Here is a 23,874-nt window from a genome sequence, read left to right as displayed (position 1 = left end):
ATTCCATCCATCCATCCATTCATCCATTCACCAATAAATAGTTATAAATAAAACCAAAAAAGAAGATAAAAAAAAGGTAGGTAGTTCTATACTATAGTAACATGCAACTAGCTAGTGCGATAAGAGACACAGGTCAGGTAGTTGAGTGTAAATGGACCAATGCTATGATCGATAATCGTGGCAGATTTAAACATACAAAGACGCAACTGCGGCAATATCTTTAAACAATGATAATTTACTTGAGCAGCTCTGTATCTCTCTGCATCAAGAGTGGATTGGAGGAGCAAATAAGTACAAGTAACTCGTGAATGTTATAACAGCAATAGACTTGGTGTTGATTCAGTACTTGACAATATTGTGAACTCTTATTCCTTATCCTTTCTTGTGCATTTGGCACTAACGAGCCACAAAATACAATGATATATCTATATATATAACTATATACTATATGTTCTAACTATACTATGTTCTATCTCTTCATTTATCTTATACTTTATCTCTTTTATTGACTCATAATAAACTTACTGTGGCTTGGTTGGTGCTCTAAAGTCTGCCAACCGACAATTCCTAAAATGGAAATTCATTTTTTTTTTATTTTTTTACGACCCAATTGGGATAGCTGCTGAACGACGCACCTAGCACCCACTACGCACTGCCATCGACTTGACACACCCTCTATTCAAAGTGTTAAATTCTGAAGAATAAAATCTTTTTAAAAAAAAGAGTAGTCAAATTATAACTACTCATTACGACTTCTAATAATTATTATTATTACATACACTCTGCTTGACTTAAAGGTTGCGAGAGTGTGTTTGAAATGAACAACACAAACACTACTACGATGAATAGAAGAGCTCGTTGAAAAAATGAATTGCTGTGGTTGCATATGTTCAGCCCTATCATTCTTTGCAGATCAATTGATTCAATTATCTCTCTTTTCTCTCTCTCTCTCTTTTTATCTGTTGTATAATACTGTAACTATAGTATTTATAAAGTGATCTTTTTAGCTCTAGATTCAAACACCAACCATCAACTTTTTAAAAAAAAAACCTTCGTTCTATTAAGATCTTTTGATTTGTTTTAATATTTTATTAATTTATTTTTTTTACATAACATGTAATAGGATGATTGATAAATGTAGTAACAACTCAATTTGGTAGTTGGCCTCTTTATTTCTTGCAAACAATATTAGGTATCACGTATATGACTCGCTATAGAGTTCTCGAATTTCGTAATTTCATCTCCATCTTTTTGTTGCGTTTCTTTGTTATCAGTGTCTTTTTAATGTAAATAGTTGATCCAACGGCGATAGCAACAAAACCAATACCACCAACAACACATCCAACAATAATCTTCCACTTTTGGTCGGTCGATGAACAGTCACCATCTTTATCGTTGACAACAAGTAATGGTGTGAAATCGGGATCGAGTACACATGATTGACATTGTGGTAGTGTGATACCTATCATTGCTGTTGATTGATTGGAACTGATCGATGTTTGGTTGATGAGTAGTGTTTGTGAATAGGTTGTTCGACCATCTGCCAATGCAAAATCAATGAATCTACCATTGAATTGAACATTGTCTTTGAGTACTCTGAGGTATTGAAGTGTTCCATAATCATCGTATGAGAATGATGAGATGTCTGTCTCTTTGCAATCGTATTCGATTGATTGTTGGTTGTTGGTTGTTGTCTTTAATACTACTCTGAGTGTTGCTACATTCGATGAATACTCCCAACCATTGATAGATACTGCCAATTTGATTGAATTGGGATTGATCAATAGTTGTTGGTTGCCAAATGTGATGCTTCGTGATTGTGTTGAGAATGTTATGTTGACTGTTACTTGTGTGTCTGCTAAGATACTTGTGTTGGAGATTACTAGTTGGTAGACTGCATCTGTAAATGTACTGTTGATTGTGATATTTGATATCCAACTATTGGTCAATAGTTCCTTGACAATTTCATTGTCTAATCCTATTTCTTGGATGGCAACTATATCAAATCCAAATTCAACTCCATCTACACTAATATTGGTTGACGGTGCTGTTGCGTTTGGTGTAAATGTTGTATTGTCTGCAAATTTAGTCAAACAATTATCAACAGGATTAAAGCCACTTTGACATTGACATATTCCATTGTCATCACATGTTCCATGTCCAAAACAATATTGAGTGGTCTCTGAACATATTTCTTTGAGTGTTTTGGGTGTTTCTCCTCCTGATGTTGTAGAGGTGGTTGTAGTAGTTGAGGTAGTAGTCGTAGTGGTTGTAGTTGTAGAACCAGATGAAGATGGTTTAATGAATCTGATAAGATATGTTTTACTATCAAATAAATATCCATCGACATTCAATTGAACAGAAGCAGGACCATAGATGGTTGGTGATGATTCAAGTTGACATTGAATCGTGAATTGAGTTGATTGTGATTGATTGATAATACAATTCATTGTGTTGTTGATTCTAACCGATGAGTTGGTCAGTGCATTGGGTCCAAAATCACCAAATAAACTAATCGATCGTTGTGTTGTATTTTGATCGTTCACTTGTCCACTCGTTGCAAATGGGTATGCTAAAGGAGGAACAAATAAAAATATTAATTAATTATTTGAGATTAATTAATTTAAAAATAGAATACATACGTTTTGAACAATTATTATAATAAGCACCTTGATTGACATTACAAATACAAATACCATTTGGAGTACAAACACCATTATTGGCACAATGATTAGTTTCACTCTCACATTGTTGTTGAGCTGATTGAATAGTATATTGTTTGAGAATAGAGTATCCATCGACAGTGATATTAAAAGTAGCAAGACCACTTGAAATTGGTGACTCTACCTTACACGATATTCTAGTTGTTGTAAACTCGGAAATTAAACAAACAGAGTAGTTGTATTGACTGTTACTATTTTGAATGGTGACTGATGAACTGACAAGATATGTTCCAAAATTACCCTCCAATTGAATGGTCGATCCAGATTTAACAATTGCATCGGATATGAAATTATTGACAATTGGGTATGCTAAATCGAATTAAAAAATAATAGGGTGTTAGTCTTTAATAAAAAAACATTTAGCCAAAATCTATAAACATACATTGTGTATATTGAACTGGAACAAATATCGAAAAATAGTCATTGGAAATTAAAACATTATTTAATCCAAATGAAAGTCCTGTGAATGCAAATTGATAGGTATTGGAAGTGTTTAATTTTGTTGTTGCCAATACTCCATTAATCGATGCATAATGATTGAGGTAGGTATTTATCGCCGAGAATGTTACAATGACAGTTGTCAAATGATTTGGTCGTTGATCGGCAGTAGTAGCTGATACATTGAATCCAGCCTCTATTATATTGAATGTATAGGTATATTCTAGATAATTATTACTAAACTGAATATTGATTGGTTGTGATGGTCCAGTGTTTGCAATTCCAGAGATAGTAGCCAGTAATTGTTCATTTGGAACGATGGGAACCAGAATATTTCCACCGACATTTGCACCCCAACCCAGATTTTTACCCTTGATGATAACTTGCCCGAATATCGTGGCTATATTGGTACTATCAAATGTGATTGGACATGTAAAACCACCTGGTATGACAACCGAAGCTGGAAGAGCAATTCTAGCAGTCGGTTCATTTTGATAACACCAAAAACAATCTGGAATAGATGCTACACCAGTACCTCCCAACTGTAAAGCTTTTAATCTGCATAATGCAGTTTCTTGTGCAAGGTGTCCAATGAGTGCAGCATTATTTTGAAGATTCAAAACCAAATTCCCAGTCATATTTTTCAATATTGTATTAAAATCAATTGGCATGGGAATCAGAGTTCCAGACAGATCTCTTTTTAAAAAATATTGATATAAATATATCGTGATGAGTATAATGCATTATCGGCTAATTTAGATACAAGTTTCTCGAAGAAGAATACATACAAAAGTGTGGCACTTGAAGGTATGGGAATAGCTGGGATAGTATTGATTGGTGAAGAAGGGAAAGTGATTTGGTTGATGTTTGGTGGATAAGCTTGTAATGGATATTGACTGGAATTGTACCTATCTCCGGTACTAAATAATAGAAGAATGAATGAGTATATTTTCGTGTTGACTCTTTCTTTTTTACATACACAGTTTTTAGATTTGTGAATTTATCAAGACTTGGATCAAATGTTAAACCACTCTCCGAAAGCGACCTTTTTAATAAAAGTTAATAAAAAATAATAATAATTAGTTGGTGCCCTTTAGAAGAGAATTAAATCTTAGAATCATCTCTATTAAGTACACTTACAATACGGTAGGTACTCGAGTATTATTAAAGTGAATAATGGTGTTTGCAGGTCCAAATATTTCGTAAGATCTGCCACAAATCAATTCATTGAGACTGGGAAGATCGAGATTGAGCCGTACAGGCGGTGTGGTATATGGAAGGTAGAGAGTTCTAGGAATGAGAAAAAGTTAATGTAATGAGTAAACAAACATACGCGTACTTATCAGAGTAGTAGAGATACATACAATTCTGATAGGAATGGAAAGGTCTTTGCAGTAAAGTTACCAATTGATTGAATTGCATTTCCATAGGTTATACCAAAGCCAAGCTCTGTGAGATTGGGTAGTAAAACAGTTTCATCGATAATGACCTCTGTCGTCGTTCCGTCACCATACAGTTCCAACTTATTAAGTGTCGGGTGACTCGGGAATTTCATAGATTGACTGTGGCCAAAAAGGATCATGCCAAAAGAATTGAGCGTTGTCGAGATGAGCTCAAAATTATTTGGGAAATTACCAAAAGTAGAGTCTTTTACGACCCTAAATTAATTAATAAACAATTTGATAAGAGTTAGTTGCTGTGTGTCTCTATAGATAAGAAATAAATAAAGGTCTTTAATACATACTGAATTCCCTGTATCCTTGGACAACATGTTGGCAGTTGGTCGTAAAGTGATAGAGCGGGATTGGCTACAACAAGTATTTCACCCGCCGAAGAGGTACCATTTATCTCTATTTTGGTCAGTTGTGGGAATGTGAGTTGTAGGTTTGCATCTGGCATCCCATTATTCACCTGGGTTCCTTGATATTCTATCCTGCTACAAAAGTAATGAAGAGGAAAAAAAGTAAATCATTTCATTCAATAAATAGATAGATAGATAGATTGGATAGATTAGATATAGAGGTGACAACTAGTATTCTATTTACAATTGATTGACATGACCTCCAACACATAAAAACACAAAGTTAGCTGCGCATAGAGTTTGGTCCATCGGAACATTCATTTTGTATTGTTGAATGATCCATATTGCTGAATTCACTGCATATATATATATATATATATTTACAAAATAAAGAGATAGAGTTTGTGTTCGAAAGAAGAAAAAATTAGTTTGATGACAAGAAAAAATGGGAAGATTGCAAGACACATACACTCTGCTTGACTTAAATCTTGTGCGACTGTGGCCGTGCTCGAAATAAACAACACACCCACAAGCATCACTATGAAAAGGGTTTGATGAAAGAATGGATTATTGTGTGAATATTTCATTTTCGTTTATCTATAGTACTATATCATATAATTATAATAATAATAGTGTCTTTCTTTGTTATAATAAATGATCAAAAGAGATTTGAAACCAAGTAAGCCTCTCTTTTTAAACGATCGCCCGTCGATGATCGAAAATATCTAATAGGAATGGGGATATTATGCAGAAAAAAAATTAAATAGTCGGCCCCGATCAGCGGGCAAGATATTTTATTCCAACCATTAAAAAGCATTGGAATTTCGAAATTTCATTTCCATCCGTTTGTTGAATTTCTTTATACGCATTTTCTTTTTTCCATAGATTACACTTGCAGTGACGATAGCTACTATACCAATACCACCAACAACACATCCAACAATAATCTTCCATTTGTTGTCATCTGATGGCGAACATACGCCATCTTTATCGTTGACAACTAGTAATGGTGTGAAATCGGGATCGAGTACGCATGATTGACATTGTGGTAGTGTGATACCTATCATTGAAACTGACTCTTCATCACTGATCGATGTTTGATTGATGAGTAGTGTTTGTGAATAGGTTGTTCGACCATCTGCCAATGCAAAGTCAATGAATCTACCGTTGAATTGAACATTGTCTTTGAGTACTCTGAGGTATTGAAGTGTTCCATAGTCATCGTATGAGAATGAATCTACGTTGGTCTCTTTGCAGTCGTATTCGATTGATTGTTGGTTGTTGGTTGTTGTCTTTAATACTACTCTGAGTGTTGCTACATTCGATGAGTACTCCCAACCATTGATAGATACTGCCAATTTGATTGAATTGGGATTGATCAATAGTTGTTGGTTGCCAAATGTGATGCTTCGAGATTGTGTTGAGAATGTTATGTTGACTGTTACTTGTGTGTCTGCCAAGATACTTGTGTTGGAGATTACTAGTTGGTAGACTGCATCTGTAAATGTATTGTTGGTTGTGATATTTGATATCCAACTATTGGTCAGCAGTTCCTTGACAATTTCGTTGTCCAATCCTATTTCTTGAATGGCAACTATATCGAACCCAAATTCAACTCCATCTACACTGATATTTGTTGATGGTGATTCTGGGTTGGGGATGTATGATGAATTATCGACAAATTTAGTCAAACAATTATCAACAGGATTAAATCCACTTTGACATTGACATATTCCATTGTCATCACATGTTCCATGTCCAAAACAATATTGAGTGGTCTCTGAACATATTTCTTTGGGTGACTTGGGTGTGATACCTCCTGTTGTTGTAGAGGTAGTTGTAGTTGTGGTCGTGGAGGAGGTTGCAGTAGTGGTGGTTGTAGTTGAACCACCAGTCGATGGTTTAATGAATCTAATGAGATATGTTTTACTATCAAACAACAACCCATCGACATTCAATTGAACAGAAGCAGGACCATAGATGGTTGGTGATGATTCAAGTTGACATTGAATGGTGAATTGAGTTGATTCTAATTGATCGATAATACAATTCATTGTGTTGTTGATTCTAACCGATGAGTTGGTCAGTGCATTGCGTCCAAAATCACCAAATAAACTAATCGATCGTTGTATTTTGATCGTTCACTTGTCCACTCGTTGCAAATGGATATGCTAATAAAAAGTGAATTAATTAATAATTTAATTTTTTTCTTTTTTGATTTAATTAAAAAAAAAATATACATACGTTTGGAACAATTATTATAATAAGAACCTTGATTGATATTACAAATACAAACTGAACTTCTGTTGCATTCACCATGCCCATGACAGAAATTAGTTTGTTCATTACATTGAGTTTGGAGTGTTTTGATTTGTGTTGTAAACGTTTGCCAAAAACCATCCTCTGTAACATTAACAGTAGTAGTGGCACCATCAAGAGTCCCTGGAACTGAATCTAATACACAATAAAACTCTGTCGATGTTAAGTTGTTTACAATTGGTACGCAATTGGTATAGGGTAAATCTCCCTCTTGAAATACAACAGTCAGAGTTGTGTATCCAACTCCAAACTGACCAGAAACCTTAACAATCGATCCTGTTCCAAGATACTCATCTTCCGATGATAAATTAGTAATCAAAGGGTAAACTAAATAATAATAAAAAAAACAATATTAATTAACAAGAATATTAAATTAAATTAATTTGATTTGATTTGATTAGGCATACCTTGATCAAAATAAATATTTGATTGAGCAGATGATATTGATTTAGAACGGTGACATTGTATAATTGGTACAGTGGAATGCCACTAAAAATATAACTAATAGTTTTGTCGGCAGTATTGATCATTTGTGTATCTGGTGTGAAATTGTCCAAATGGGCAGTAGGTGAGAAATAATCGTTTAGGTTGGAAAAGGTAACGACCAACAATGCACGTGCTCCATTATACTGTTGAATTTTGATATTGGTGACATTGAAGCCCGCCTCTGCAACGGTGGTATCGAGGACATAGCCCAAGGCAGCGTTGAGAGTGATCGAGAATGGTTGTGGTGCACCTGTAATAACCTGGTTGACAGTCACCTGCATCTTTCTATTTGGCACCAATGTTGTCACTACAGTGTTGTTGCTCGAGGCAACCGTCCAACCCAAATTTCGGCCAGTCATAATGGTCGATCCAAACACCAAGATCAACCCCGTCTGATCGATTGCATAGTCACATATAAAATTGGCTGGTATAGTGACCGCTGTTGGAACAGAATACTTTTTAGGTGTTAAATAGCACCAGTAGCAATCGGGAATCGACGTAATAGCAGTTGTCGTCATTGTCAATGTACTGAGTGAACAGAGTGAGGTCTCTTGAGCAAGAGGTCCTCCAAATACAAGGGGATTATTCACAACCACCAATTTTAAATTTCCAACTGAATCTTTTAAAATATTATTATAATCAATACCTTGATTCATTATATTATTAGAATCTATTCTCCTTTAAAAATTTGTAAAAAATAATTAAAAAAAAAAATATAATTGTTAGAGAGAATATCCTACAAGGTTTCTTTCTCTTTCTCTTCTCTCTTTTATACATACAATTCAGATAGGAATGGTGATACAGGTATATTTGTAATGGTATTCAAAAATGAATTAACATTTCTCAAATAGTTTAGTTTAGGCGGGAACTTTGTTAAAGGATAACTTGTTGCGTTTTCAGATTGACTAGGAATAATAAATAAATAAATAAAGAGAGAGAGAGATATTAGTCATAAATGATCAATTAAAAAGAATATTAAATAAATAACATACATTCCATTCAAAACAGGGAAATTATCAAGTGATGGGATAAAAACATTACCATCTCCAAATAAGAATCTATATAAAATGATAATTTAAAATTAATGTTAATAAATTATTATATTATATTTATGAATTCATTTTAACTTACAATGTTTTAAGTGTTAGATTTTGGAAAATACAAGTTTGAAGACTATTCCATAAAATTAAAAATAGATAATAAGAGATACTCATTTCTCTTTCTCTCTTTCTCTACTCCTCCACAATTGAGTCTATCTATCCTTTCAATCACAAAGACAATGTGGGTGTTGTTGAAGTTTCTCGTTGGGTTTGTGAGAAATCCGGCGTGTCAAAAATCAATTTTATCTTTTATTGTTGCAATGCCGATATTTTATTTGAACCGAAAGCCGCCTTGCTTTGTTTTTGAAGACACTTGATCGATCGATTGATTCATTGATGTATCTAACTGAATGACTTTAATTTAGCCGCCATCTTTGCGTCATATCTCTTTGTACGCATATTCTTTCGATAATAGATGACTGATCCAACAGCGATGGCAACCAAACCAATACCACCAACGACACATCCAACGATAATCTTCCACTTTTGGTCGGTTGATGAACAGTGACCATCTTTATCGTTGACAACAAGTAATGGTGTGAAATCTGGATCGAGTACACATGATTGACATTGTGGTAGTGTGATACCTATCATTGAAACTGACTCTTCATCACTGATCGATGTTTGATTGATGAGTAGTGTTTGTGAGTAGGTTTTTCGACCATCTGCTAATGCAAAGTCAATGAATCTACCATTGAATTGAACATTGTCTTTGAGTACTCTGAGGTATTGAAGTGTTCCATAGTCATCGTATGAAAATGATGAGATGTCTGTCTCTTTGCAATCGTATTCGATTGATTGTTGGTTGTTGGTTGTTGTCTTTAATACTACTCTGAGTGTTGCTACATTCGATGAATACTCCCAACCATTGATAGATACTGCCAATTTGATTGAATTGGGATTGATCAATAGTTGTTGGTTGCCAAATGTGATGCTTCGAGATTGTGTTGAGAATGTTATGTTGACTGTTACTTGTGTGTCTGCTAAGATACTTGTGTTGGAGATTACTAGTTGGTAGACTGCATCTGTAAATGTACTGTTGGTGGTGATATTTGACAACCAACTATTGGTCAATAGTTCCTTGACAATTTCATTGTCCAATCCTATTTCTTGAATGGCAACTATATCAAATCCAAATTCAACTCCATCTACACTGATATTTGTTGATGGTGATTCTGGATTGGGAATATAGGTTGTATTGTCTGCAAATTTAGTCAAACAATTATCAACAGGATTAAAGCCACTTTGACATTGACATATTCCATTGTCATCACATGTTCCATGTCCAAAACAATATTGTGTGGTATCTGAACATATTTCTTTGGGTGTTTTGGGTGTTTCTCCTCCTGTTGTACTTGTAGAGGTAGTTGGAACTGAAGTTGTTGATGAAGTAGTTGAACCACCAGTCGATGGTTTAATGAATCTGATAAGATATGTTTTACTATCAAACAACAATCCATCAACATTCAATTGAACAGAAGCAGGACCATAGATGGTTGGTGATGATTCAAGTTGACATTGAATGGTGAATTGAGTTGATTCTAATTGATTGATAATACAATTCATTGTGTTGTTGATTCTAACCGATGAGTTGGTCAGTGCGTTGGGTCCAAAGTCACCAAATAAACTAATCGACCGTTGTGTTGTATTTTGATCGTTCACTTGTCCACTCGTTGCAAATGGGTATGCTAATGGTGGATTAAAATTAATATTAATTAATTGATAAAATATTTTTAAATTAATTATCATTATTATACATACGTTTTGAACAATTATTATAATAGCCGCCTTGATTGATATTACAAACACAAATACCATCTGGAGTACAAGCACCATTATTGGCACAATGATTAGTTTCACTCTCACATTGTTGTTGAGCTGATTGAATAGTATATTGTTTGAGAATAGAGTATCCATCGACAGTGATATTAAAAGTAGCAAGACCACTTGAAATTGGTGACTCTACCTTACACGATATTCTAGTTGTTGTAAACTCGGTAATTGAACATACCGAGTAGTTGTATTGACTGTTACTATTTTGAATGGTGACTGATGAGCTGACAAGATATGTTCCAAAATTACCCTCCAATTGAATGGTCGATCCAGATTTAACAATTGCATCGGATATAAAATTATCGACAATTGGGTATGCTAAATATTAGAAATTAAAAAATAGAATGATGGTTAGTCTGATAATTAATTAAATACATTTTAATAATTCAATCTATAACATACATTGTGTATATTGAACATTAGGAACAATGAACGAATAATAGTCATTTGAAATATTAACATTATAAGTACCAGTTGAAAGCTGATTTGTGAAACCAAATTGATAGGTAATACCAACATTTGATATTGTTGTTGCCAATACTCCATTTATCGATGCAGTATGACTGAGGTAGGTATTTACTGTCAAGAATGTAACTGTGACGATTGTCAAATGATTTGGTTGTTGACTAGATGTAGTAGTTGATACAGTGAATCCAGCCTCTACCACTTTGAATTGGTATTTGTATTCTGGATAGTCATTACTAAACTGAATATCGATTGGTTGTGGTGGTGAATCGGTGACAAGTCCAGAGAGGGTAGCCTGTAATTGTTCATTTGGAACGATTGCAACAAGAGTATTACCACCGACATTTGCACCCCAACCCAGATTTTTACCCTTGATAATGGTCTTTCCGAATACAGTGGCTAGATTGGTATCATCAAAAGTGATCGAACAAGTGAATGGAATAGGGATTGGAATGGGAGCACCTAATCTAAAAATCGGTTCATTTTGATAACACCAAAAACAATCTGGCAGCGAAGTGACACCAGTACCTGCCAAATTCAATGTCTTCAATCTACATAATGCAGTTTCTTGATCGAGTGGTCCAACAAGTTTATCATTATTTTGAAGATTTAAAATCAAATTGCCAGTAGAGTTTTTCAATATTGTATTAAAATCAATTGGCAATTCAATTAGATTATCACTTATATCTCTGTAAAAGATAGTAGAAGCAGTAGAAGTAGAGGTTAATAAAATAATGATTGGTTATTTTAAAACTAGGAAATATTTTATACATACAAGTTGGCAGCAGTTGAAGGAAGGGTAACAGGAGGAATCGTAGTGAATAATGCAGTTCTGTAATTCACATTTACAATGTTTGGTGGATACGCTTGCGAGAATGGGTATTGAGTGGAGGCGTAATCATTTCCTGTTCTATATAAAGAATCAAATTAGAGTCAATAAATTAAGAACACTAGAACTATAGTTATTTTATACATACATAGTTTTTAGACGTGTGAGTTTATCAAGACTTGGATCAAAGGATATAGTACTACCTATCATAACCCTTTTCAAAGAAACACAGATATAGGAAGTTAGTCATTTTTATAAATGGGGTTTTTAAAATATAAAACATAAATACATACAATGCCGTTGACCCTTGGCTATTTCTGAAATGAATATTGGTGTTTGGATATGTTTGTCCGTCAACTTGTGCACAATACAAATGACTGAGACCTGTGAGATTGATATTGAGATGAATCTGTTGTGTAGTAAATGGGAGGTATGTATATCTAGGGGATTGTATATTATTAATAAGGAAAAGGTCAATCATTTAGAAATTAATTTTCGGCAACAGAGATACCTACATGATTGTGAGAACTGGGAATGACTTTTCGGTAATGTTGCCAATTGATTGGAGAGCGTTTCCACTTGACAGACCAAATCCTAGCGTCATTAAATCAGGTAGTAAAACAGTGTCTTCAATAATAAACTCTGTCGTGGTTTCATCGCCTAACAATTGCAATTCGCTTACTGTCGGATGACTTGGAAATTTAATCGATTGTTTACCAACAAAGTAGATTGCACACCTTTGCAGTGTCGTTGAGATCGACCCAAAACCATTTGGGAAATTCTTTAAAGTAGGGTCACCTTCAAACCTAAATAACAAAAACAAAGTTAAAAACTATCATATCATATGATAGTGATCGAAGATATGAAAACATACTCAATATCATAGATCAGTGGACAACATGTAGGAAGTTGGTCAAATAAAGATAAGGTCAGATCGGCTACAACTGAATAACTAGCAGACCCGCTTATCTTAATTCTATCCAATTGTGGGAATGTCAGTTGTAGATTCTTATCAGGCATACCATTGGTCTGCGATTGCTCGTTTGAAACAAATCTAAAGTATCAAAAAAAACAAAAACAAAAATGAATTAATTAATGATTAAGAAAGAGTAGAATATATAAATATATTTACATAGTAGTGATGTGACCACCAGAGCATTGAATATAGGGGTTGGAATTACATAGAGTTTGATCCATCGGTAATGGTAATTTGTACTGTTGGATAATCCATATTGCTGAATCCACTATTGTAGATAGATTGATAGATACATAAATAAAAAAATAAGAAAACAAATTGAGTCAAACAAAAGATATTTTAAATTAGTCATTGTCTTTTGTAAAATTGCGCCACACCAACTGTTTCATATGACATACACTCTGCTTGATTTAAATCTTGTGAGAGTGTGTTTGAAATAAATAACACAAACACTACGATGATTCGTATCGCTTGAACAAACGAATATCTGTGGTTGTTCATTCTTTTATCTATCTGTGTAATATGCAAATGATGATTATAAGTAACCTTTTTTATCAATAAAAACGAATGATTGGCTTCAGGTCCTTTTACCAGAAACACCCGTTGGAAACGAAAAACCGAAATTGAATAGCGATCTGAAACCAGATATTTTCAGTGAGATTTGCGAGCATCATTGAGTTGTCCCAGGCAAGTGAGTGACTTAAATTTCGATTCTGACATTTACTAAGTTAGATGATATTATAAATAATTATTTCAATGGTGAGCCCAAATTTCCAATAATAGAGTCGCGACTCCTGCAATCAAAAAAATCAACTCGATGAGTTCCAATGAGGATCTGTGAGAATCGAGTGTTTGTGGTTGAAAAATAGATCGAGATCTTTTATATTTATTGTAGGAAAAGTAGGGCTAGCGAAACTTGCTTGGTTGAGTTTTGTTTGATGATCGACCCACTGATTAAGGGGCTAAAGTCTTTGGAGGTTTAATTTCATCTCCAACTTTTTGTTGTGTTTCTTAAAGACTATCTTCTTTTTAATGTAAACTGTAGTTGTTGTGATTATCGATACTAGAATAATACCCCCAACTACACTGCCAACAATAATCTTCCATTTGTTGTTATCGGTTGATGAACAGTCACCATCTTTATCGTTGACAACAAGCAATGGTGTGAAATCTGGATCGAGTACACATGATTGACATTGTGGTAGTGTGATACCTATCATTGCAACCAACTCTTCATCGTTGATTGATGTTTGATTGATGAGTAGTGTTTGTGAGTAGGTTGTTCGACCATCTGCTAATGCAAAATCAATGAATCTACCATTGAATTGAACATTGTCTTTGAGTACTCTGAGGTATTGAAGTGTTCCATAATCATCGTATGAGAATGAATCTACGTTGGTCTCTTTGCAATCGTATTCGATTGATTGTTGGTTGTTGGTTGTTGTCTTTAATACTACTCTGAGTGTTGCTACATTCGATGAGTACTCCCAACCATTGATAGATACTGCCAATTTGATTGAATTGGGATTGATCAATAGTTGTTGGTTGCCAAATGTGATGCTTCGAGATTGTGTTGAGAATGTTATGTTGACTGTTACTTGTGTGTCTGCTAAGATACTTGTGTTGGAGATTACTAGTTGATAGACTGCATCTGTAAATGTACTGTTGGTTGTGATATTTGATATCCAACTATTGGTCAATAGTTCCTTGACAATTTCATTGTCCAATCCTATTTCTTGAATGGCAAGTATATCAAATCCAAATTCAACTCCATCCACGCTGATATTTGTTGATGGTGATTCTGGGTTGGGGATGTATGATGAATTATCGACAAATTTAGTCAAACAATTATCAACAGGATTAAAGCCACTTTGACATTGACATATTCCATTGTCATCACATGTTCCATGTCCAAAACAATATTGAGTGGATTCTTCACATATTTCTTTATCCATTTTTCCACCAGTCGAAGGTTTAATGAATCTTATAAGATATGTTTTACTGTCAAACAACAATCCATCAACATTCAATTGAACAGAAGCAGGACCATAGATGGTTGGTGATGATTCAAGTTGACATTGAATGGTGAATTGAGTTGATTCTAATTGATTGATAATACAATTCATTGTGTTGTTGATTCTAACCGATGAGTTGGTCAGTGCATTGGGTCCAAAGTCACCAAATAAACTAATCGATCGTTGTGTTGTATTTTGATCGTTCACTTGTCCACTCGTTGCAAATGGGTAGGCTGGGAATTTAATAAAATAAATAATTAATAAATACATAATTTAAAAATAGTAATTAATACAATAATGTGCATACGTTTTGAACAATTATTATAATAGCCACCTTGATTGGCATTACAATCACAAATACCATCTGGAGTACAAACACCATTATTGGCACAATGATTAGTTTCACTCTCACATTGTTGTTGAGCTGATTGAATAGTGTATTGTTTGAGAATAGAGTATCCATCGACAGTGATATTAAAAGTAGCAAGACCACTTGAAATTGGTGACTCTACCTTACACGATATTCTAGTTGTTGTAAACTCGGTAATTGAACATACCGAGTAGTTGTATTGACTGTTTACTATTTTGAATGGTGATTGATGAACTGACAAGATATGTTCCAAAATTACCCTCCAATTGAATGATTGAACCATTTAAAATAATTGAATCAGATATGATATTATTGACAATTGGGTATGCTAAAAATTAGAAATTATTTGTGTTGGTCAAAATCTTTAAATTTAAATTGATTCATATTTTTAGCAACATACATTGTATATATTGAACATTTGGAACAGTGACTGAATAATAGGCATTGAAAATAGTAACATTATAAGTACCAGTTGAAAGGGTAGGAGTGAATCCAAATTGAGAGGCACCGGGAACATTATTAATGACGGCGATCGTTGCAAATTTTCCATTAATCGATACGAAATGAAGGATATTGGTATTTACAGTAGAGAATGTAATTGTGATGGTAATATGGTTTGGTTCTTGAGTAGCAGTAGTAGTTGTTACATTGAATCCAGCCTCCATCACTTTAAATGGATAGGTATAAGCTGGATAGTCATTACTAAACTGAATACTAATATTTTGAGGTGGTCCGTCGGTTGCAACTCCATTGATGGTAGCCTGTAATTGCTCATTTGGAACAATTGGAACCAGAGTATTTCCACCGACATTTGCACCCCAACCCAGGTTTTTACCCTTGATAATAGCCTTTTTGAATACAGTGACTAGATTGGTTGAGGTAAATGTTATTGGACATGTAAATCCAACTGGGAAGACAACAGAGGCAGGAACAGCAAATCTAACAGTTGGTTCATTTTGATAACACCAAAAACAATCTGGAATCGAAGTGACGCCAGTACCCTCCAACTGTAATCCTTTTAACCTACACAATGCAGTTTCTTGGGACAGTGGTCCAACAAGTGAAGGATTGCTTCCATTTCCAAAAAATATTAATTCCAAATTTCCAGTAGTGTTTTGTAATACTGTATTGAAATCAATTGGTAATGTAATTGGACAACCTGTTAAATTACTTTTAAACAAAAATAAATATAAGAACGATTAACAAATAGACGTGCAGATTATTACTACATACATAGAGGTGGCAGATGAAGGAATGACAACTGGAGGAATATTATTGATCGATGTCATTCTGAAATCAATATATTCAACATTGGGTGGATACCCATTCAAGAATGGATAGACAGTTGAATCATATTCTACACCAGTACTAAATAAATATCGATAGAAGGGAGAGAAGAATGAAAGAGTAAGATAAAGTATAATCTAATTATATTATAATTTACATACACATTTTTTAGACTTGTTAGTTTGTCAAGACTAGGATCAAATGTAACCCTACTTCCTAAATAGTACCTATTTCACATTCAAAGATCGAAAAATATTAGAATATATTTGAAATAATATAATATGATATTATTATTATACACTTACAACACGACAGGACCCTTTGTATCATTAAAGTGAATAATGGTGTTTTGAGTGGTGAGGTCAGTTTGTGGAACAAACAATGAATAGAGACTTGGAAGATCTAAATTTAGGTGGATTGGAGGAATAGAAAATGGAAGTAGTAGATATCTATATATATATATATATTTAAGATACACAAAAGTTAATTAATTAAATAAATTAGTATTTTGGAAAAGGTACTATAGAGTAGGATACATACAATAATCTGAGAGCTGGGAATGACTTTGCAGTAAAATTGCTAATAGTTTGAAGATGGTTTTCATTGACAACAACACCAAAGACAGTCTCATTGAGATTGGGTAGCAAAACATTGTCATCGATAACAATCTCGGTAGTAGTTTCATCTCCAAAAAGTTCCAATTGAGCAAGTGATGGATGACTCGGGAATTTAACTGTTTGTTTTCCAATAAGGGAAGCTACAAATCTTTTCAGAGTTGTAGAGATGGATGAAAAATTATTTGGGAAATTGGTTAAAGTTGGGTCTCCTCCAAACCTATTTTTAGAAAAAAGTAAAATAAAAAATAAATATATATATTAGCTTTGAAGTAAATATTGGTCTTTAAGTAAACATACTGAAGCTCCTCTATCTTTGGACAACATGTTGGCATTTGATCATAAAGAGATAATAGTGGGTCTGCTACACTTGATATACCAGTTGAATCTTTTATATATACTTCTACCAACTCTGGGAATGAGAGTTGTAAGTTTGCATCTGGCATTCCGTTGTCTTGTGTATTTGAAATTGGTAAAATTCTAGATTAATCAATAATTGAATTGAATATGAAAGATAGGAATTATTAATAATGATTTAATTAAAAGAAATGTCCGCAACAATATAACAACAACATGTTGTTGTTCTATAGTACTACTACATACATTTGAGTTACATGATCTGAAACACAAGTAAACACCGGGCCATTACATAGACTTTGATCCATCGGAGCATCCACTTTGTACTGTTTGATGATCCATATTGCTGAATTCACTACATATGTATATATATATATAAAATAATTATAAGTATAAATATATGTACAAATGTAAAACCAAATGAATGGTTTGTTGGTTGGTACATAAAAAATATTTAAAAATAATACATACACTCTTGGGGACTGAGATTTTGAGAGAGTGTGTTGGAAATGAACAACACCAACACTATGATGAATAGACAGGTGTGGGAATAAGCTTTCATTTTCATCTATGTATCGATGTGTTCTATAATAAATATATATACTGTACAATAATAATAATCTTAATCTTAATATTTTTTACTGGTATGTAAAAAAGAAAAATAGAAGATTTCTCATCACCGACGGAGAACTGGCAGTGGGATGGCCTATGTATTTTCATCCCTAAAAAATATCTCCGAATTCCAGCGATATATCTTTTTCGGAACATGCTTATTTTACATTGAACTTGGAATCTACTTTTGAAAAATCTTGCTAACTATTACGCAATTCACACTGGATTCATTAGTAGATTCATCTAAATATCAAGTGATTGGGGCTCGCCTACCAATCAAATGAGGGCTTTTATGATGGCATGTCTTTGATGAAATTTTCCCAAAGAAATCGATCACCTTATCTGTACATCCCATCCCACTCCCCTCCGTCGTCGCAGATGATATAACCTTGAACTTTGCACATTTATAAATAATATTATAGGTAATGGTTTTATTTTTTAATAATAAATGTTGTGTTTTGATTTGTCGGTCGATTATTACGTAAGTATAATACTCTTCTATTTAATTAATATTATTAATATATAGATAGGAGGGATGATCGACATGATTATTATTATGAATGATGATGACGATGGATGGATGGATGTTTAAACATCTGAGGAGGAAGGTGGTGCAGCAGCTGGGACAGCTTGACTAATTTCTTTAATACAATCAGTAGTTAATAAATAAGGGGTAAGGGTTTGAGTGATTTGTTCTTTAAGTTGCGGATTAGTGTCAGAGTAGAAGTTGATGGAAATGATATTGATTGAAAAGGATTGGATGGTTTTACAGGATGAATCGAGTGTAAGGGTAAGAGACCATTCAAATTCAAAATGATCCTTTGCTTCTGTCGAACGTGATTTTTGACGCTTAATATGACGAACTATATATGTTGTTGTTTGGTCATTATTACTATTACTACTATTTTCGTTATTATTTTCATTGTTGTTGGTTTCATCTGATGATGAATTGTTTTCCTTTTTAATAATATTACTATTAATTTCAATTCTCCATGAACCTGCAGCATCCATAAATTGGATACCCTTGGCAATGTTGAGAGTGAGCTCGATGACGGCGGGTGCAATGATGGCTTGGTTGCAGCACTTGAGTAGGCTGACGATGGGGTGGTCGGCACCGACAGTCTCATCGAGATACTTGACAAGCTCGCGCTTAATGTCCGAGTCGGGTGGAGTGGTCAGAGGTAGCGTGTCGGACATTTTACTCTCAAAGTTGGCTTCGGCGGCAGCAGCGTCACCCAAGACAAGACGCGATAGAGCGGCAATGTTGGCTTGGATGTCGGCGACCTTGCCGGCACCAGTGACGGTTGGACGTCCGCCAATAGTAAAGAAACAGGCGAGACGTGGCAAATCAATGCCGACGGCAGTCTGTGCGACAGGCTTGGCGTACGACTTGGCAATTTGCTCACGCCAGTCTGGCACAGCAACGCTCGCATCCACGGGTGCAGTGTACTTTTTCGTGGTGGTGGGTGGTTCACATACGAGTGACATCTCGGCCAACTCCTCCATAGTCGGTGCTTGCAAGTCTTGCAAATGGATCGACAACTTGGATGGCTTGAGTGTGTACTGACGTTGTTGCAGACGCTGCAAGTCGACGACGGCACTAAAGACATGACGCAACTTGTCGACGTTGACACGTAGTCCGTCGGATGACTTTGTTGGCATCGACTGATCAAAGCTCTGGAGCACAGCACGCAACGTGCCAAAGTGTGGCACACACGCAGACGAGATTTGTGCGCAAATCTGTGCAAATTGGGTGGCACCGCCACTCGCGCTCGTGGTGTTGGCAGTCCACACGGCCAAAGCCTGCGACAACCTTGTAATCTTGGCACGTGTCTCGGCGGGCACAGCCTCCCATGTCTGAGTGAGACGTTTGATGTGGTGGTTATTAAACGCGTTCAAGATTGAGATGCATGTGTTGTAGTTGGACAGTTCGCGGCAGTAGACGGCAATCTCAACGAGCAAACAGATGACTTGCACACGTTGACCTTTGTCTTCGACCTGCATGATCTCACCCATGGCCCATTGACACCAAGTAGTCGACTTTTTGAGTGCATTGGCCAAGTATGGGCATTGAGTGGGGTCAACTGACCCCTGCAACAGACGCACCCAGTCCGACAAACGCACATTGACAAAGAGGTCATAGTCTGCGACGGTCGCCTGCTCGGCAATCTCCATAGCCACAAGCGATGGATCCTTGCTCATGGCACCGCTAAACAACAGCGAATCCGACACGGACGCACTACGTGTACGGGTGTGGAACTTGGGTACCTTGAGAATATCGGAAAATGCGAATCTAGACTGCGTCAGACGCGAGCTGAGTTGAGCCTCTAAATGTGGGAACCCCTTTAAAATCTTTTGAGCTAGCTTCTTGTCCTCGCGCAACTCACGATAGCAGTAGTCGACCCACAGCTTGACCGCCTCGTTGATCTTTTCGGCACGCTTGCCTCCACGGTTCTTTTTCCATTTCTTTTTGCTTTCGGCGCGGTTACTCTCGCGGTGCAACTGGATCAATTTGTCGGCGAGGTCATTTGGCTGGATAAAGTAGTGGTGTGTCATAAAGAACGTCAACATAAAGTACTTGTCGGCAAAATGGTAGTAGACGTCGGTGGCACGGTCGACCAAAGAGTCCACAGATGCCTCGGCCACAATCATCTTGCCCTCGTGGTTGGCATAGACCAAATCGCTCTTTTCCACCTGGTCAAAGAGGAACTCGTTGTTTTCGAGGATGAGACGCATTGTCTCTTCACGCTGGATCTGGTTGATCGACGCAGTCTTGGGGTCGGCCGATCTAAAGAGCACGGGGCCAAATGTCGATGCCAAAATGCCAACGGTGGCCTGCTTGGTGGGCGACGAGTTGACATACTTTTGCATCAAAAAGGTGACCAAGAGCAACAACAAATTGCGACGAAGATGTGAAAGGGTCCAGATAAGTGAACGAAGATCGTGCAACTTGACCTCTGGTTTGGTAATGTCTTGAATCTCCATCAAGTCATCATAAAACTTGGTGTTGAACAATGGTTGTGGTAAATCTCCGAAAAATGTTCTTAATAAACCTCCAACAATTCTTGGATTTGGTATAGTTGAAAAATCAATTTCCTCTTTAAAAAGTAAATAAATATTAATATTTGTATATATTTCCATTTTCATTTTCATTTGTTTCATACCTTTTTCAGCTTTAACTCTAAGAGATTTAACGGTTGGATCATTATGAGCATCCATAAATATATATGATACATCTACATTCTCTGAATTACTCAAGAATGTAATAGCAGAAGTAATAAATGGTGGTAAATTACCATTATTATTTGCTACCAATTTGGTTAATCTTACTTTAAATACACCTAAAATATAGAAATTAATTAATTAATATTATTATCCTTTTTTTTTCTTTTTCTATTTGTTCTATTTACTTGAAGATTCTGGAACAGTAATTGCTTTCTTTGACATATCAGTTAGAGAAAGTGATTTTGTTAAATTCTTTTTCTTTGATTGTTTCTTTTGTTCACGTTCCTTTTTCTTTAATTCTCTCTTTTCTTGTTTACGACGTTCTTTTTCTTGTTTGTCCAACTTGACCTTTTCCTTTTTGGGTGTGTTGGATGGTTGTTGTTGTTGTTGTTGTAAAACCTGTTGTACATTGTTTAAACTGCTGTTGGGTGACGATCCTGATCCTGACGATGTGGTTGGTTTGCCATTGGCATCCTTGCCAAAGGTTTTGGTCATGGTTCTCGTTAGAGTGGCACCGATTGAACGTTTGCCAGCATCCTTTTTAGGTCTTCCATCCTTGCCAAGTGGCGACGATGAGAGTGGTGATGATGACAGACTGTTGTTTCCACTACCCGAGTGTGGTGTGAGATAGGCTGCTGATGATGATGAGGTCTGTTGCTTTTGTTGGGTGGCTTGATCGGGAATATTCATTGGTGTCGTGGCGGTCGTAGTTGTGTGGACAGTCGATGATGGTTGACTGGGGGTGGCAGTGTCATGGTGGGGATGGCTGACAGCTGCAGACTGCACGTCCAACTTGTACGTCGATTCCTCTTGGACTTGTGAAATCGATTGGATCGACGAGAGATGGTCGTGATGGTCGGCTGGCGTAGACGTTAGTACTGGCGACGAAGAACTATCGGCATTGGGTGGTGTGGCTGGCTCATGTTCATGCAACTTGTCCATCTCATCGTCACTCGACTCGTCATACGACTCTTCGCTGCTGAGATCAGACTCTTCATCCGATGACGATGACTCTTCAACATCTTGTTCTTGTTTGTCGGTCGATGCGGTTGGTTGAACAACAGTACTAGTAGTGCTAGTGCTAGTAGTGCTGGTTGCCACCTGTGGGATAGCTTCACAACTGATCGATCTCGACCGTCTAAAACTACGTACCATGTTGGTGTCGTCGACGACCAGTTGGTCACTCACTGCACCCGTGCGTTGCTCGGCATCGCCAATAGGCGACGTCTCGGGTGACGCATTGATATTGATATTTGACGTGGGTGACACTGTGATCAGAGGTGACAAGCTGCTACCGCTGCTGCTGCCACTACCACCACCACCACTGGACAAACTGTCCAATGATTTGGGCGAGTCACCACCCTTCTCGGACAGATTCTGATCGCTCGAAGATTTGGCCAAGATGTTGGTCAAGTCGACAGTGTTTCTGTAGCTGCGACGTGTGTTGTAGCGTTCCGTCTCCTCTTTGACCTCGATGGCCTTTTTCTTCCAGAAATCAAATGCGCCCGTGACGTTTTGGTCGTCCCACTCGCTCTTGACAAGCACCGATGTCGATGCCTCGTCTTCGGGTGCGGGTGGTTTGAGAAGCGGGAAATTGAGCTTCTTGGGCGCCGACCGTCCAGGCGACTCCTTAAAGCTCGTCGATATATTTTTCTTTTCTACATTCTTCCAAAAAGATAACGCGGAAAATCCCTCTGTTACCTCTGCCATGATCTTTATTGGATTAAATAGAAAATATGTTAATACTATAATATCCATATATATATATGAAATTAAAATTATAATAATAATATAATTATATATGGATAATAAATAAATAAATAAATAAATAAAGAAATAATAAATGGAATGGAATGGATGGTTCATTTTCATTTCATATGATATGATATGATAGATAGAATGAATGAATGATTCATTCTATCAATTGTAAATTCTCTTTTCTCTTCAATAGTAGTATTATATTATTATTATTACTCGTTCGCTCTCCTTATATATTTTTTGTGGAGAAAATGGAGATATTTTGTTTGTCCAAACCACAATGCAACAAATAAAATCTATCTATTTTTAAATCCCCACCTATTGTTGCTATTGCTATTGCTTTTTTTATACATCATTCATTCATCGCGAGTATATAAATATATAAATGTGTGTGTATGTATGTACTATATAATAATAATATTGTTGTTTGGGGTGTAATGAATGGGTAGATACTCACTAAAGTTTGAGTAGAATTGATCTTTAAAAGAGTGGGGTTGGGGAGGTAATGATTCTCTGTCTTTTCAAAATATGGTAAAACACTATATAACTATGGTATAGTATGATATAATAGAAAGGTATCAGTCATCAAATACTCAATTGATTGCTTTGCCTTGCTTTGCTTTGTTTTGTTATCTCTCTTTTGACACTTACAATACAAATTAATCG

At 35.8% G+C, this 23,874-nt stretch overlaps 5 protein-coding genes across 5 annotated transcripts; all 5 read right to left on the bottom strand.

Moving 5' to 3' along the window:
* Positions 1-1,211: 1,211 nt before the first annotated feature.
* DFA_05161 (uncharacterized protein) lies at positions 1,212-7,016 on the bottom strand (the record flags this gene model as incomplete). Its single annotated transcript, XM_004360825.1, has 9 exons — positions 1,212-2,572; positions 2,643-3,032; positions 3,106-3,857; positions 3,950-4,081; positions 4,141-4,206; positions 4,302-4,451; positions 4,526-4,819; positions 5,207-5,318; positions 5,828-7,016. The coding sequence occupies 9 exons, from the start codon at positions 7,014-7,016 to the stop codon at positions 1,212-1,214; spliced, it is 4,446 nt and encodes a 1,481-aa protein (XP_004360882.1).
* A 61-nt stretch (positions 7,017-7,077) lies between these two features.
* Positions 7,078-8,981, bottom strand: DFA_05160 (uncharacterized protein; the record flags this gene model as incomplete). The annotated part of the gene is made up of 7 exons (XM_004360824.1): positions 7,078-7,133; positions 7,207-7,608; positions 7,784-8,222; positions 8,358-8,445; positions 8,547-8,672; positions 8,760-8,825; positions 8,899-8,981. The coding sequence occupies 7 exons, from the start codon at positions 8,979-8,981 to the stop codon at positions 7,078-7,080; spliced, it is 1,260 nt and encodes a 419-aa protein (XP_004360881.1).
* Positions 8,982-9,209: 228 nt separating this feature from the next.
* Positions 9,210-13,225, bottom strand: DFA_05159 (uncharacterized protein; the record flags this gene model as incomplete). The annotated part of the gene is made up of 9 exons (XM_004360823.1): positions 9,210-10,408; positions 10,629-11,018; positions 11,103-11,854; positions 11,941-12,075; positions 12,143-12,208; positions 12,288-12,311; positions 12,510-12,800; positions 12,869-13,048; positions 13,176-13,225. 9 exons carry the CDS (start codon positions 13,223-13,225, stop codon positions 9,210-9,212), a joined length of 3,087 nt encoding a protein of 1,028 aa, XP_004360880.1.
* A 707-nt stretch (positions 13,226-13,932) lies between these two features.
* On the bottom strand, positions 13,933-18,580 carry DFA_05158 (uncharacterized protein; the record flags this gene model as incomplete). The annotated part of the gene is given in 12 exon segments (XM_004360822.1): positions 13,933-15,218; positions 15,254-15,589; positions 15,615-15,683; positions 15,756-16,525; positions 16,589-16,723; positions 16,948-17,091; positions 17,183-17,476; positions 17,557-17,736; positions 17,912-17,968; positions 18,085-18,198; positions 18,218-18,254; positions 18,499-18,580. The coding sequence occupies 12 exon segments, from the start codon at positions 18,578-18,580 to the stop codon at positions 13,933-13,935; spliced, it is 3,504 nt and encodes a 1,167-aa protein (XP_004360879.1).
* Positions 18,581-18,813: 233 nt separating this feature from the next.
* gflB (RasGEF domain-containing protein) lies at positions 18,814-23,208 on the bottom strand (the record flags this gene model as incomplete). Its single annotated transcript, XM_004360821.1, has 3 exons — positions 18,814-21,323; positions 21,390-21,566; positions 21,636-23,208. 3 exons carry the CDS (start codon positions 23,206-23,208, stop codon positions 18,814-18,816), a joined length of 4,260 nt encoding a protein of 1,419 aa, XP_004360878.1.
* Between the last annotated feature and the right edge of the window lie 666 nt (positions 23,209-23,874).

This window comes from Cavenderia fasciculata (genome assembly GCF_000203815.1).
Source record: "Cavenderia fasciculata unplaced genomic scaffold Scf_Dfasci-G-o-80e12.f1-5, whole genome shotgun sequence".
Lineage (NCBI taxonomy): Eukaryota > Evosea > Eumycetozoa > Acytosteliales > Cavenderiaceae > Cavenderia > Cavenderia fasciculata.
The sequence above is the reverse complement of the archived record's forward strand: the minus strand, read 5'-3'. Positions and strand labels throughout refer to the sequence as shown.